The following is a 14,879-nucleotide window of genomic DNA, read 5'->3' as shown; positions in this document are numbered from 1 at the left end:
CATACAAGATCTGGGGTATAGGCTAGAGGTGTGGAGGGTGGGGTGAGAGGACTCACAAGAGACAGTGTGGGTTGCTCCCTGGCTGGGGATCTATCTCGTGCTGCAGTGGCTGCGGTTAGCTTCTTAGGTTGTGTCTTAATCCCTTGCGCCACCAGGGAGGCCCAGTAATGCTTTCAGATTTATCATTTTATTTTATTGATTCATTTTAGCATATCAATGAATTGTCCATGAAAATTGATGTGGAAGATGTGCTATGCAAAGCAGAAGCAATTTCTCTACAGATGGTAAAATGCAAGGTATACAATGTTTTGAAAGCAATTGACTTATTATGCTAGATAGGAAACATGAGACAAAATGGCAAAAGTAATAAAAACATTTCTACAACTAAAGAGACTGTAGAAATTAAGCATTAATACATTATCCAACTGAGTTGGTGAATACAGAATAGGACCTCAAAGTAAATATGTAATACCCTCAAATAAAGACAGTTTCTAATCAGAATTAATTAAATGAATAGCATTTAGTCTAAGTTATTACATTTGTATCAGTCAAATTCTTATTTCAAAAGAATGAGGCAGATATGTATTATGATCTGAATTCAAACCAAATCATATGGTTGATATATTTTGGCTTTCACATTTTTATGACAATTCTTATTTGGTCGTTGTGTCATTTGTTCAAAACACTTATTTTGGTGTAGATCTTTTATTTGAGAGCTTCTGTTCAGTACATGTGAGCGAGATACTTCTTACCTATAAGAAGTATTACTGGAGAAAGGTGGTATAAAGAAGATGTAATAACAAGAATGGAATCAGTGCTAAACATTAGAAAATAGTATTTATGGGAATGGTACAGTGTTGTAGAAGAGTGACGAATTCAGAATAGATCAGGGAGCCACTTACGAAAGATTTAATTGAAAGTCGTTGAGATTTCATGCAAATCAAAACTACCATGAGATACCATCTTACACCAGTGAGAATGGCACATATTAAAAAAACTAGCAACAACAAATGTTGGCGAGGGTGTGGAGAAAAAGGAACTCTTCTGCACTGTTGGTGGGAGTGCAAACTGGTCCAACCACTGTGGAAAACTGTGTGGAGATTTCTGGACCTACTAAACATAGAGCTTCCATATGATCCAGCAATTCCACTCCTAGGTATTTACCCAAAGGACACAGAAACATCCATTCCAAAGAACACCTGCACCCCTATGTTTATAGCAGCACTGTTTACAATAGCTAAGCTTTGGAAACAACCCAAATGCCCAAAAATAGATGACTGGATCAAGAAGATGTGGTACATATATACTATGGAATATTACTCAGCATTCAAAAAAGATAAACACATGCAATTTGTAGCAACATGGATGGCGCTGGAAGGGATCATGCTCAGCGAAATAAGCCAAAAAGAAAAAGAAAAATACCGGATGGTCTCACTCATAGCAGGAATCTAGAAAACTTAAATAAGGGACCAGGAAAATGAATAACTATAAGAAAGTGAAAATCAAAATCAACAAAAAACTATGAACCAGAGACACTTTTAGGGGGGCGGGGGCGGGAGGGGAGGGATTGGGGTCAGAATGGGGGGGCTGCAATTGTATGGGGAATATAACAATAAAATTTATAAAAAAAAAATAAAAAAAAAAGAAAGTGGTTGAGATTTCATTTGGAAGGGAGATGTGAAGTTTGAGAGCGTGCACAACAATTATACAGCTGGATGAATGGTTTAGATTCTGGAATCATATAGTCTTAAATAGAAGTGTTACCCTGTGATTACTTTTTTTCTGTAGTGAATGATGATTTTGCTTTTGCTTTTCCATATTCAGGAATTACCACAAGCAGTTTGTGAGATCCTAGGACTTCAAGACAGTGAAGTTACAACACCAGATTCAGACACTGGGGAAGATGAAAATGTTGGCATGATTAGTTGTCCTACGTCTGTGTTCCAGAGTAATTCCTTGCCTGTACATGCTGCCAGTGGAACCAGAGATGACAACCTAACACAGATATCAATGTCCCCAAATGTCAGCAGATTAACACCTGCATGATCATTCTTCTTGCTTAATTTTTGAAGAGACACTCTGTTGCAACTCATTTTTAAGTACTTGAAAGGTGGAAATTTGAAATCTTGGTATTGATCATGCTTTAAGGTTTATGGAAAGAAAGTGTACTGATGTCCTTGCATTAAAGCTTTACAAAGATTTAAACTAATTATTTTTGTAGTTACTTCTACCAAATAGCCTTTCCTTTTCAATAACATTCCTTAGTATTTTTATAGCCAAGTACATGTTACTTTCTTGCTGATGAACTGGAATTGGACAAATATTGCAAGTGGATGAGCTGAAAATTATGCACTTTGAAAAACATTCACATTGTTTACTCTCAGTTGAGTGGGTTTTGAATTGATTAAATTAAATGTTGAGCCTTTCTATAGCATTCTAAGCTGAGAAGTAGATTGTTACCCAGTGACGAAATAAAATATTTTTTTCCTGTTGTTTACAACAATACTCAGCTGAAATATTTATGCTGGTTCAATATGATTTAAATTGGACATTTTCATCAATGCAGTTGAATGTGTAGATAACAAGCTATTTCAACCATACTAAGTGGATTGGCAGTATATTTTTTACACTGAACTTTTCTTCACTTGTATATAAAGCTATATAAGTACGTATTTATGAGTATAAGAAAGAATAGCCATATTTTCTTTAACTGAATAAACTTGACTTGATTTATATAACCTGATTTGATGAAATTAATACATATCTTCAATATGAAATCTTTTTCAAAACTATTTTCTTAACCAAACATTTATTTCATGAGACTACATTCAACCCTGTACCTGGTATAATTTTAAAATTAATTGCTTGTAACCTCACTTTACTAATAATGTTTATTATCTTTCCTAATAATGCATTAACTGATTAATCAGGTCTTCAAATTTTTATAAAATACTCTTTGCAAAACGCTTGTCAGAAATTTCAAGATATCATGAGTCTCAATACCTTTTTGTATATGAACGAAGCTATTGTTTTTACTATGCAGTGTTGCATGATTTTAAGTTATGTGGAATTAACATAACTGATTTCATTTTAACTGTAATTTGTTAAACCTGTACATATTATTAAAATAAATTTGAAGTTGAAGTAGTGTTTTCAGTTAAATTATACTTATAGTCTGTTAGTATTTCATCAGAAGAAAAAGACCCAACATGTACCTCAGTACTTCTCTTATTTTTATGTGTTTAAAACACTTATTTGAATTAGGTGTGGAAATGAGAAAGTAACAAGACCCTTTTGTAACTAAAAAATTTTTTCCATCAGCATGAAATTGATCGTAGTGTTGCCTTGGGATATAGTTATCTGATTCAGTAAAGCAACTTCCTACAATGTGTAGTAATTCATAGTAATTATGTAAACTAAAAGTTACGCAGTTGTAAAAATTGTCCAGTAGAGATTTTTTTTCTCATAAAACTAGGGAATTAAATGAAGTTTTCCCTATTTGAGCATTAACTGAAAATCATGACGGTAGAACCATTAGACTTTAGTTTTTTAATATTATGTGTTATCTTTTATCAGTTAATAATAAGTAAGCCTATTCAGAAAAAAAGTAAGCTGATCAAAAACTCAGCATCTCCAGCCTTTCATTTCCTGCGCTTCAGGAAATTGCCCAGACCATCTTGATGTTCTTCTTGTTCTTTCAGGACGGTGGCTTTTGGGGGGTGAGTTTCCTATACGTAATGTAATATCTACTTCAGAATTTAAAAAAAAAATCTTTGTACATTTAGTAAGCTGAACTTTTGTTAAGTGTTACTATAAGACTATTTGTTAGAATTGTTTTGCTAAACAATCTGCATTTCTATCACATTTTTGATATGAAAGTGATAATAATACAGTGTTAGATAAAGTCTTAATCAGAGTTCACAAAATCCATTTAGCAAATAGTATGTAAACTTGAGCAATTGAGATTGCTAAGATAGATAGTTCAGGTAAATTTTAGTCTAACTTTTTAAAGATTGTTTCAGTTCACAAGATGCTCTATCCCTGATGACTGAAAATATGTGCCATATTATATGATAAAGTGTTTAAAATCCAAGTAATTTCTGACTATAAAAAGTTTTTTCAATCGTGATGTGAGTCCATGGGAAACCTTTTTGCATTTAAGAACCTTCCTATTTTGATCTTTTCATGTGACTAGGATTCTTCATCTCTGTAAATGTTAAGAATTTTAGTCTTGGTGATGACTAAAAGTTTTTATTCAGTAAAAGCAAAACAGCCTGTTGAAAATAGTGATTCTTACTGTATTTCCCATTTTGAAGGGCTTTTATGGGGACCAACTAATTCTTATGGGAATTCATGTATTTATGCCCATTATAGTTTGTATTAAGTTACTCAAAGTGTTTATTGAAGAATTTAAAACTTCATATGATTTGTGTGTAACTCTTAACAAGGTAACATTATCCAAGCTTGGACTTCTTTGCTTGGGGTTTTCAGAGGGTTCATGAACCTCTTAGTGTATATGAAGTTTTGCATGCATACACACGTATTTTGGAAGAGAGGTCACATAGTTGTATTATAAGCTGCTCTGATTTCTCCCAAAAGTTGAGAACTGTTGTTATAAATTATTTACTATGAGAATGACAATCTGTGACCCCATGTTGATGATTTTATGTGCCAAACCTTTGTTAATTAAAATATCTTCAGAGCACTCATTTCCAAATCCTTGGTTACTATTAACAAAGTACAGGTGCCAGCTCTTACTTATTTAGAACTACAAAATCAGAATCTTAGAAAGTGATGTCAAGAAATTTGCATTTTAATAAAAATGCAGGTGGTTCTTGGGCCTCCTTGAAATTAAGAGAATTAGCCATCATGTATTATGTTTCATAGGTTAACATTTTGACCTATAATCTGGTAGGTAAGTATCAAAATTTAAGAAAATAGCTTCTTGATTTTCTGAGGTGAATTTGCCCTAGATCTGGTCACCATTTGTAGTAAAAATGACAATAGTCATCTTAGTCTATGCAGATTTTTTTTTAGCTTTTTTTTTTTTTTATAGAGGCATGTTTTATTTATTTGTTTGTTTGTTTTGTTTATACATGCACTGGGTACAGTCAGAAGCACAGGAGGGTGAGAGAATTCACCAGAGCCAGAGCGGGGAGCAGAGCAGGCAGAAGGACCGAAGTACACTGCTGAGGGGAGCAGCGGGCGGCAGGAGAGGTCTGCGCGCCATGTGGGACCCTCCTCTGGTGGCCGGGGAGCAGCCTGAGATGGAACCGGCGCTGCAGAGGCCGCGGGCAGCTTCGCAACCCAGCACTCAACCTCTGCGCCACTGGGGAGGCCCTTTTTTAGCTTTTGAAAACACTTTTAGTGTCACTTTACTTTTGAATATGAACCAGAATTAAATTAGAAATGAATCTGAAAGTTTCCATCAGTATCTAATATCATTGCTTTATACTAAACATCTGCACCTATTTGTACTTTTAATGTAAATATATTGCCATTTGAATGATGCAACGTATTTTGACCTTTTCTCCACTCAGATCCTTAACATGGGGATTTTAAATTGTAGAAGTCTTGCATGCATTCACACATATTTTGGAGGAAAAGTCACATAGTTGTATTATAAGCTGCTCTGATTTCTGATTATAGTTATTTTTCTCACTGTTATGTAAGTAGATTCCTGTTTTTATCAGACTGTGTTGACACAGGGAAACAACAATGTCAGCCTTAAAAGTGTAGGTGGGATGGGACATTTAGACTTGACATACTTCTATAACTATTTGGATATCCGAAGCACCCCTTTCAGCTCTTGGGAAATCACAGTTTACAAATGCACTGTAAAGAAAAGCTGATTAAAACCAAAGTCTAAAAATTATCTGAAATCAGGAAAATCATTTGCCTAATATAAGTCAATCACTAAAATTAGAATATTAGAATGATAGAAGGTAAGTTACTGAACATACTTCTTCCTCAAAAATGTTGCTTTGCACATACCTGCAAAAGAATGACAAGGAAAAAAATTCCAACTTGTCATCAGGGAGCAGTCTAGTTTTGGTTCAGCTTTGTAAATTAAGACAACACTAACATCAGAAATGGGTCTTTGCTAGGACAGTCAATGTTTCTATCACCAAACTGGTCAGGAGCAAGATCCCCAGACTTTAAAAAGACAAATAGTGCTGTTTTCAGATTGCTTTATATGTAGTATGGGCCGATTTGTACAAAGAACTACAATCACTTCCATCGGTGTAACAGGCTTACTTTGCACAGCAAAGTGCTCTCCAGCAGAGAGGACATCTAGGTACCTCTGAGTGCTCATCATTTACATGGCTTGCTACGTATACTGTTGGACACTGCCTCATATATGTAGAACACTCAAAGCAGATTTGGACCACATTTTTGTTAACCAAATCAAATGTTTTTTTTTTTTTTTCTAAATATGTTTTGATTTTTTTTAAGGTTTATTTATGTATACAAGAACTGGGTAACAGGGCCTCCCTGGTGACACAAGGGTTTAAGATGCAGCCTATGAAACAAAATGAAGCCTCTGCAGCGCGAGTTCGATTCCTGGCTGGCCAGGGAGCAACCCACATGGTGCAGCAGACCTCTCCTGCCTCGCCCGCTGCTCCCCTCAGCAGGGTATTTCAGTAGATCTGCCTGTTCTGCTCCCCACTCTGTCTATGGTGAATCCTCTCACCATACTGCACGTCTGGCCTATATCCCAGCTCTTGTATGCATAAATAAATAAAATAAATCTTCAAAAGAAAAAAAGAACTGGGGTACAGGCCAGAGGTGTGGGGGTGTGTGTGTGTGAGAGAGGATTCACCAGAGACAGAGTGGGAAATAGAACAGGCAGGTTGACTGAAATACACTGCTGAGGGGAGCAGCGGTCAAGACAGGAGAGGTTTGCTGTGCCATGTGGGTATCTCCCTGGCCGGGGATCGAACTCGTGCTGCAGAAGCTGTGCATAGCTTCATTTGTTGCATCTTAACTGCTTATACCACCTGGGAGGCCCTGAATCAAATGATAAATGAACCAAATAGAATATTTGCTGATTAGGAAGTCATTTTAGGAGATAACAGCATCTATCCCAACTAGAAAAAGTTAAAAGACTTAAGCTTTCTGAGTGAAATTATTTAAGTACTTTTACTTGTGCTTTCGCTGCAGTAGAAATTCTTTACACATGTAAGAAGTAAAAAGTTAATTCTAAAACTGAATTTTGTTAAATTGCTTAATTTAACCTCAACTTGTGAATAACTTTGGGACAAACGTTTGTTCTTAGTCTACACAGTTTGTAAGGATGCTGACTAAAAGCTAATGAGCTTCCCCAAGGGAAGAGAAACCCAGACTCAGAGCTGTCACTTCTTCACATTTTATTAACAATGTTTCTGAACTAGTCTTTAAACTTTTTGTTTAGTATGACTTCCCACAAAGTTTTGATTGGTGAAAGAGGAAAGAAGAATCCTTTTCACTGACATTTTATACCTAAGAAGGGTAACAGAAGAAAGCCTAGCTTCATAAACTACAACTTACAGAGCAGACGACTTAGTCTTTGTAGAGGCACATCTTCTCTTAGGAAGGAATGTAAAGAATAAGAACGCAACAGCTGAGACCCAGTGGATCGAATTCAAGGGCAGAATACTAAGTCTGAGCAGAATCCTTTTTCCTAATGTACTTCTTGGTCCTAACAACTGAATCATTCTGGAGATGAGAGTCCATCTCTCCCTTTCAACAAACTGTGGTAGAGAATGAGATTCTTTACTACAGAAATTTCCATTTCTTTTGGTCACTTGAATTTGATTTTGCAATGCTCTGCACATATCTACATAATTGAGTTTTACCTCTATTCTGAAAGTTCAGAATTCTAGAAGGGTGGGGCTTTATTTTGTGAGAGGACTCATAATTTTGAGTGTTTCATTTGATAGCTTCACAGTGGCGAGTTGTGCTGATTGGTGTTACGTCTGGACAAGTAATGCAGCTTGCTAAGGCATTTGTTTTCTTGGTCAGTCCAAGGTGGCTCAGGGTGGTGTGCAAATGCTTGGGTAACCTTGTAAAATGCTTTGTCATCTTTTCATGGCCATAAAGTGTATCCTGTAAGACCTGGGAGTCAGATATCAGACAAAATTCAGTCAAACTGAATTTTTCGAACTAGAAAATGCCCACTGTACTTAGGAATGTGAAACAGGAAAGTTAAGCTATTTGGGAAAGAGCACAGTTTTCTGAGTTAGGTTGGATTTGAAGCCTGCCTCAGATGCTTCTTCATGTTTTGACCATAACTATTGTCTCTGGGCCCTAAGTTTCTCATCTAAGTCAGGATAGCACGTAGCCCAGTTGTGAGGAATAAACGGAGTACATGCAAATTGTTTAAAACAGGGCCTCCCCTGGTGGCACAGTGGTTGAGCGCTAGGCTGCGAAGCTGCCCGCAGCCTCTGCAGTGCTGGTTCGATCCCCGGCCGCCAGCAAGGGTCCCACATGGCGCGCAGACCTCTCCTGCTGCCTGCTGCTCCCCTCAGCAGTGTATTTCTGGCCATCTGCCTGTTCTGTTCCCCACTCTGGCTCTGGTGAATCCTCTCACCTTCCCACACTTCTGACTGATCCCAGTGCTTGTATAAATTAATAAAAAAATGTTTAAAACAGTGCCTGGCATGATTAGACATTAATAAATGCTATCATTATTATCTGATGGCAACCAAAGAGATGACCACCACAGGCCATCCTTTTCATCATAAAGCTGTGTGATTGGCTTTTCCTTCCCAAAACAGTGTCCTGCAGCTACAACCTTTGGGCACCATGTGGTTTGTTTCCTGTTGACTGAGGTAGGTCACTTGGAATGAATTTCTGTTGACTTACATTCTGGTTTTATCTGAGTTACTGCTCACTGACCCCAAAATAAATCATTATCCCCTTGTACTTCAGTTTTATCCTCTTCAAATTGGGCTTAAACGTGCTTGCCTTTCATCAGTCTCCCTTTAGGACAGTTGTTAAAAAAACATAATGAGACTACAAGTGCAACATAAATCTCATACTTTGCTTATTAGTGAAGTCTGATAATTTTCAAGTAAATCTTCTTGGTCAATATAGCAAATAATTGAAAAAAAATTCACAAGGCAGGTCTACATGAAGCCTTTTCAGTAGTATGGAAAATTGTCTTGTTTATTTGACAGTAGTGAATATTGATGCTTAAGGCTGTGGGCAGCTATTTTTTTTATGCTTCAACATTAGTCTATACAGTCAGATTCTAATATCAAATTATACTTCATGATTTAATTTTAAGTTATATTGCAGATATCTGGCTGGTTGACACACTTCTTTGCAAAATTTAAGTTTACATTTTCATTATCTTCGTTTATACTTCCCTCTGCCCCCCAAGACTATAGTTTCTGTACTATTTAGGGGTAGCTCACATTGTGTCATAAACACTTCATCTCTTGTAATACGGGTTGTAGTGGTGGAGGCCACATAACATATGGTATAGTTTGGAAAGTTTGCTCATGTGGGCAACTATCAAGACTTGACAGTTTTTTGAGGGCTTTCCATTCAAAGAGTGGGAGTTCTCAGGTGAGCCTATGATTTCCCCTCTCCCCCCATACTGCTGCCTTATTACTTTTTAAATCCATTTGTAGCTATACTGGGATAGATGGCTGCTTCACTAGCTATGTTCATGATGTTGGTTTGTGAATACCTTAAAAAGAAAGTGATATTGTGTAGGAGCCTGCTTGAGTTTCTTAAAAGTCATGGTAGGCTTATTTCATCTCCTTTTCTTGATAAATTATGCCACTAAATCAAGGAAATACCTTAGAAACGGTATAAATTTATTTTGGTATGGTATTCATGTGGTTAAGTTGAAGGAATAAAGAGTGGGCTAGCAGTAAAGTGAACAGTTTCTGCCACAGAACCTAAAATTTATGTTATAAAAGTCAAATGTCAATGGGAAAAAAATATCCAACCACACTATTTGGTTGGTTTTGTGTTACAAAGTTCAGCCTTTTTTCTTACCTTATTCAGTGTGAGTTTAACTTAAAAAACACAGTCCTGTCACACAAATTTCATTGGGAGGATGGTTTAAAACCAAAAAGACAAGTTATTTAAGGGAAAAATATCAGACTTTTGTTGATTCCCAGTCTCAAAATAATCACTGTTAATTCTCTTCCAAATATGGCTATACTCTCATCTCCCATATCCTTTAATAACTTCACTACTGCTTCCATGGGGAATGGCCAGAAAAATTATTTCTTGCTTTCAGTTTTTTAATTTTTCTCCTTTCCGCCAAACACATTACTTTGCATCTCTGAAGCTTGATGATGTTGCATTCCCAGTTGGCTTTTTACTTGGCTAGATTGGTGCTGGTGAGTGTGAGGAGGAAGTAGTTGAGGTTTTCAGAGCTTTACACCTTTTGCCTACAAAATGAAAGTTGGATTGTGAGGAGAGTAAAGAGGGAAGTTTGGTCATCTCTAGTCATGGATCTGGGATATTCCGTGGCTTCTTAGTTTGCTTGTATCCCCTTTTCTATATCTTTGTCCTGAGTTTGTATCCTCCAATGAGCCACTTCCATTTTCCAGATAATTTAAGGATTGGGCTTAGTTTTGGTTTTCATAACTGTCTTCAATGAGGACAAATGCCTCTTTTGGGGACTCACTGATATCCTTAACATATTACTTCCCTGATTTTGTGGACCCTGCCTCATCTCTCAGCTATTTTCCCCCATGACTGTTCATGATTATATGGCCCTCATCACTTGTAAAATCTTGTATTTGAAGGTCTCCTCATCTGACAATATTTCACTTAATACTTTCCCACTCCATTTTCCACTTTATGACTCTTGGGCTCTTTAACTGCTTGGTCCATACCAATTCTGTTGGCTCATCTTATGAATGTTGGCTACCTGCTTATCACAGACAAAAAGAACAGCCATCTCGTCAAATTCTAGTTGTCCACATTGCTTTAATTTCTGCCAAAGACTGCAAACTAATGCCTGAATTTATATCATTCTGGCTGGCTTCAGAATATATAAGGAATAGGGGGATAACTAATACTTTGAGCATCCACTATCTGCCAGAAACCATGATAAACACTTGATGCAAACCCAATTTAATCTGCATAACAGCCCTATAAGATGTAGGTATTATGACACTGTGTTACAGAAACGGAAGGTGAGACTAATGAAAAACATGTCCTCATACTCAGCTAGGTTTGAGCAGAGCTAAGATTTAAAGTCAAGTTTATTTAAAACCAATGCCTTTTTATGCAGTACAATTTATTTTTTTCAAGTTTTTATCTTAATCAATGTCATACATGCACATGGTTTCCACAAGGTTTGTTGTCATGAGAAACTGTCACTTTGCTTCACACCACCCTCCAATTCCTTTTCCCCAGTGGCAAGACTTCTGACTTTCAGCTGAGTTCTTTTGGTATTTACTTCCATACCTCTCAATGCTGTAAAAATGCCTGTGTTGCTACTACTTTAATTTTAGTTTTAGACATCACCCATTGACTGCCGATCATGGAAGATGGAGATTCAGTTCTTTTGCCTCCTCTTCTGAGCCACCATTGTACATATGCATGCTTCTTTATCTTTCCAATTTCAATATAGTCGATACAATATTGATTAGGTCAATGCTATTTACAGCTGAGACATGCTTTTCTCCGACTCTAACCTTAATTTTTCTTTATTTTTTAAAGATTTATTTATTTATTTATACAAGCACTGGGTACAGTCAGAAGTGCGGGAGGGTGAGAGAATTCACCAGAGCCAGAGCGGGGAGCAGAGCAGGCAGAAGGACCGAAGTACACTGCTGAGGGGAGCAGCGGGCGGCAGGAGAGGTCTGCGCGCCATGTGGGACCCTCCTCCAGTGGCCGGGGAGCAGCCGGGGATCGAACCGGCGCTGCAGAGGCCGCGGGCAGCTTCGCAACCCAGCGCTCAACCGCTGTACCACCGGGGAGGCCCTAATTTCTTTTTTTTTAAAGATTTATTTATTTTTATACAAGAGCTGGGGTACAGGCCAGAGGCACCGGAGGGTGAGAGGATTCAACAGAGACAGAGCAGGGAGGAGAGCAGGAAGACAACTTAACAGGCTGAGGAGAGCAGGGGGTGCGACAGGAGAGGTCTGCCACGCGGTATGGGAATCTCCCTTCCCAGCTGGGAATTGAACTGGCACTGCAAGGCTTGCAGACAGCTTCACAGCGCTGCGCTCAACCTGCTGCACCACTGGGGAGGCCCTTTTTAAAAAAATTCTCCTAATTGTAAGCCTTTAGCTCCTGCATTCCCTTGTATTTAAATTGATTTATTATCTATTATTTTAATTCTGACGAAATGCACTAACATAAAATTTACCATCTTAGCCATTTTGAAGAGTGTGGTTCAATAGTATTATATACATTCATATTGTTGTGCAAGTTCTCCAGAACTTTTCAGTCTTATAAAACTGAGACTCTGTGTCCATGAAAAAACTTTCCTTTTCTACTTTCTCTTTTCTCAACCCCTGGCAACCACCATTCTACTTTCTATTTCTATGAGTTTGACTACTCTAGTTACCTCAATATGTAGAATTATACTCTATTTGTCTTCTTGTATTTGTCTTCTAGTATTTGACTTATTTCACTTAGCATAATATTCTCAAGTTCATCCATGTTGTATGTGTCAAATTGCTTTCCTTTTTATGACTGAATAATGTTCCATTGTAAGTACAAGCTATATTTTGTTTATTCATCCATGCATGGGTACTTGGGTTGCTTCTACATTTTGGCTATTGTGAATAATGCTGCTATGAACATAGCTGTATAAATATCTCTTTTGAGAGCCTACTTTTGATCCTTTAGATATATACTCAGAGTGGAATTGCTGGATCATATGGCAATTCTACTTTTACTTTTTTTTTTTTAAAGATTTATTTATTTATACAAGCGCTGGGTACAGTCAGAAGCCCTGGAGGGTGAGAGAATTCACCAGAGCCAGAGCGGGGAGCAGAACAGGCAGATGGACGAAATACACTGCTGAGGGGAGCAGTGGGTGGGGCAGGAGAGGTCTGCGCGCCATGTGGGACCCTTGCCGGTGGCTGGGGATAAAACCTGCGCTGCAGAGGCTGCAGGCAGCTTCGCAGCCCAGCGCTCAACCGCTGCGCCACCAGGGGAGGCCCTCTACTTTTACTTTCTTGAACAACTGCTGTTTTCCACAGTGTTTGCATCATTTCACAGTGCACTTGGGTTCTACTTCTTGTTTCTCCTCCATCTCTGTATTATTTCAGTTGGAGAGTACATCTGTTGCATCACCTAACTACACTGAAGTTTCTATTTCCAGTTCTAATCTATTTCCCAAACTTTAGTTTCACATTTATAATTGCCTACCATTTACTGTGACTTGATAGTACTGTGGTAAACTCCCAATACTCTTCTTCTTTTCCCAAAACTTACTCTTTCTTTGGAGATAGTGAAATTGCCACTAGTAGGACTTGATAGTTTGTCTTCTTATATGTGATTTTACCTTCTTTACTAGAAGCAATATTCAATGAGTCACCAATTCCCTGTTGATTCTTATTTTGATGACTTTTTTAAAATTCATAACTGCCATCACTCTAGTTCAAGATATTATCTGTTCTCTTCCCTCTAAGAGCAGTTTGTCCTTCCTCTTACACCATACTGCACACTGTTATCAGAAAAATCCTTTTAAGATATCATTTTCATGATGCTTTAGTCCCAATGTAAAGATGATAAATGCTTCCTTTTAAAAGAAAAAAAATTTATCCTGGTACTCAAATTTCCAAACAACCAATCCTTAATCCTATCTTTCAAGTTTTATATTTGTCTCTAGAAACTTGTTTTCTTTTGGCTTTCTCTTTCCCATCTCTCTGAACTTTTCTCTTTCTTATTTTTGTGTTTTGGTTCTTTTAGTTTAAATTTCTTCTTAAATTTAGTGTTCCCCAGTATTCTGTTCTCAGCTCTCAAACAACATATTCTCTGTGAGTGAAGCTATATTCATATAGATTCAATTATTTGACAATCATAAGTCTCTCTATCAAATTTAGGCCTCATTTCAAGTGTTAAACCATATATTCAAGTGCTTATTGGAGATCTTTTTTGACCGTTAACATGTGATATGTATAAAAATGTAAATTAAGTATTTTCTCTGAGTTAGCTATTATTTAGGTGTGGTCTGCTTCAATGAATGGTACTATTGTCTACCCAATACCCCAAGTCAGAAATTTGGGGGTTATTCTGGCATCTTTTTTCCTGCTCTACCCTATCCAGTAGGGATATTGTCCTATGAATTTTATCCCTTAAAGTCTCTTGTTATTTTCATTACGTCCTTAATGCTATGGCCTTGTGTTTTTATGAAAATGAGCCATGTTTTTACCTAAAAAACATGCTTAGGAATAGAAGTAGGATAATGCTAAGTACTCAGTAATATTATCTATCATTTCTGTCATTAATTTAATCCATATTTTAAAGCTTGACTTTCCCATTAACGTTTTGGAGCTTTCGATATAATAATGTGAGCCTAATAATATTTTCAAAATTGGATCAAATAATAATTATACCCCCTCAAAACTCCAGTTAAGTAAGTCTAATTATATAAGTTCATTTAGTCCTGTTTTGAAAAATTTTTATCTTGTTTTCTATATGGACAGTGTCAGCCCCAGTCTTTGTTCAATTTTATGGTTAAGCAAGCATATTTGGTTGAGAGTCTTTCTTCCATCCTTTAGGAGGTTGGTAACATTTTCCTAGATGTGGTGAATTTTATGACTTACTAAAGTTTGAATAGTAAGTATATATCAATGGTTCTATGCATTTCAAATTGTTGGATTTGATCAAGCTTTAAGTGAAGAGGAAAAAAAATCCTGTAACTATCAATAGCATCAAAGGAATGACTGATACACAAGCATTTAGTT

At 37.0% G+C, this 14,879-nt stretch overlaps 1 protein-coding gene across 9 annotated transcripts in view; it reads left to right on the top strand.

The window, feature by feature from the left end:
• The window catches only part of TBC1D15 (TBC1 domain family member 15), a gene marked incomplete at both ends in the record, with an annotated part of 60,717 nt that extends 58,671 nt beyond the window's left edge, over positions 1-2,046 (top strand). For all 9 annotated transcript variants that reach the window (XM_084255798.1, XM_084255796.1, XM_084255793.1 and 6 more), the window contains 2 exons: positions 210-296; positions 1,825-2,046. In XM_084255798.1, coding sequence (XP_084111924.1) covers positions 210-296; positions 1,825-2,046 — 309 coding nt within the window. The remainder of the gene's footprint in view (positions 1-209; positions 297-1,824) is intronic.
• Between the last annotated feature and the right edge of the window lie 12,833 nt (positions 2,047-14,879).

The sequence above is a fragment of the Talpa europaea genome (assembly GCF_964194135.1).
Source record: "Talpa europaea genome assembly, chromosome: 15".
NCBI classification, from domain to species: Eukaryota; Metazoa; Chordata; class Mammalia; order Eulipotyphla; family Talpidae; genus Talpa; species Talpa europaea.
Note: the sequence above shows the minus strand (reverse complement) of the source record. Positions and strands in the feature narration are given on the sequence as shown.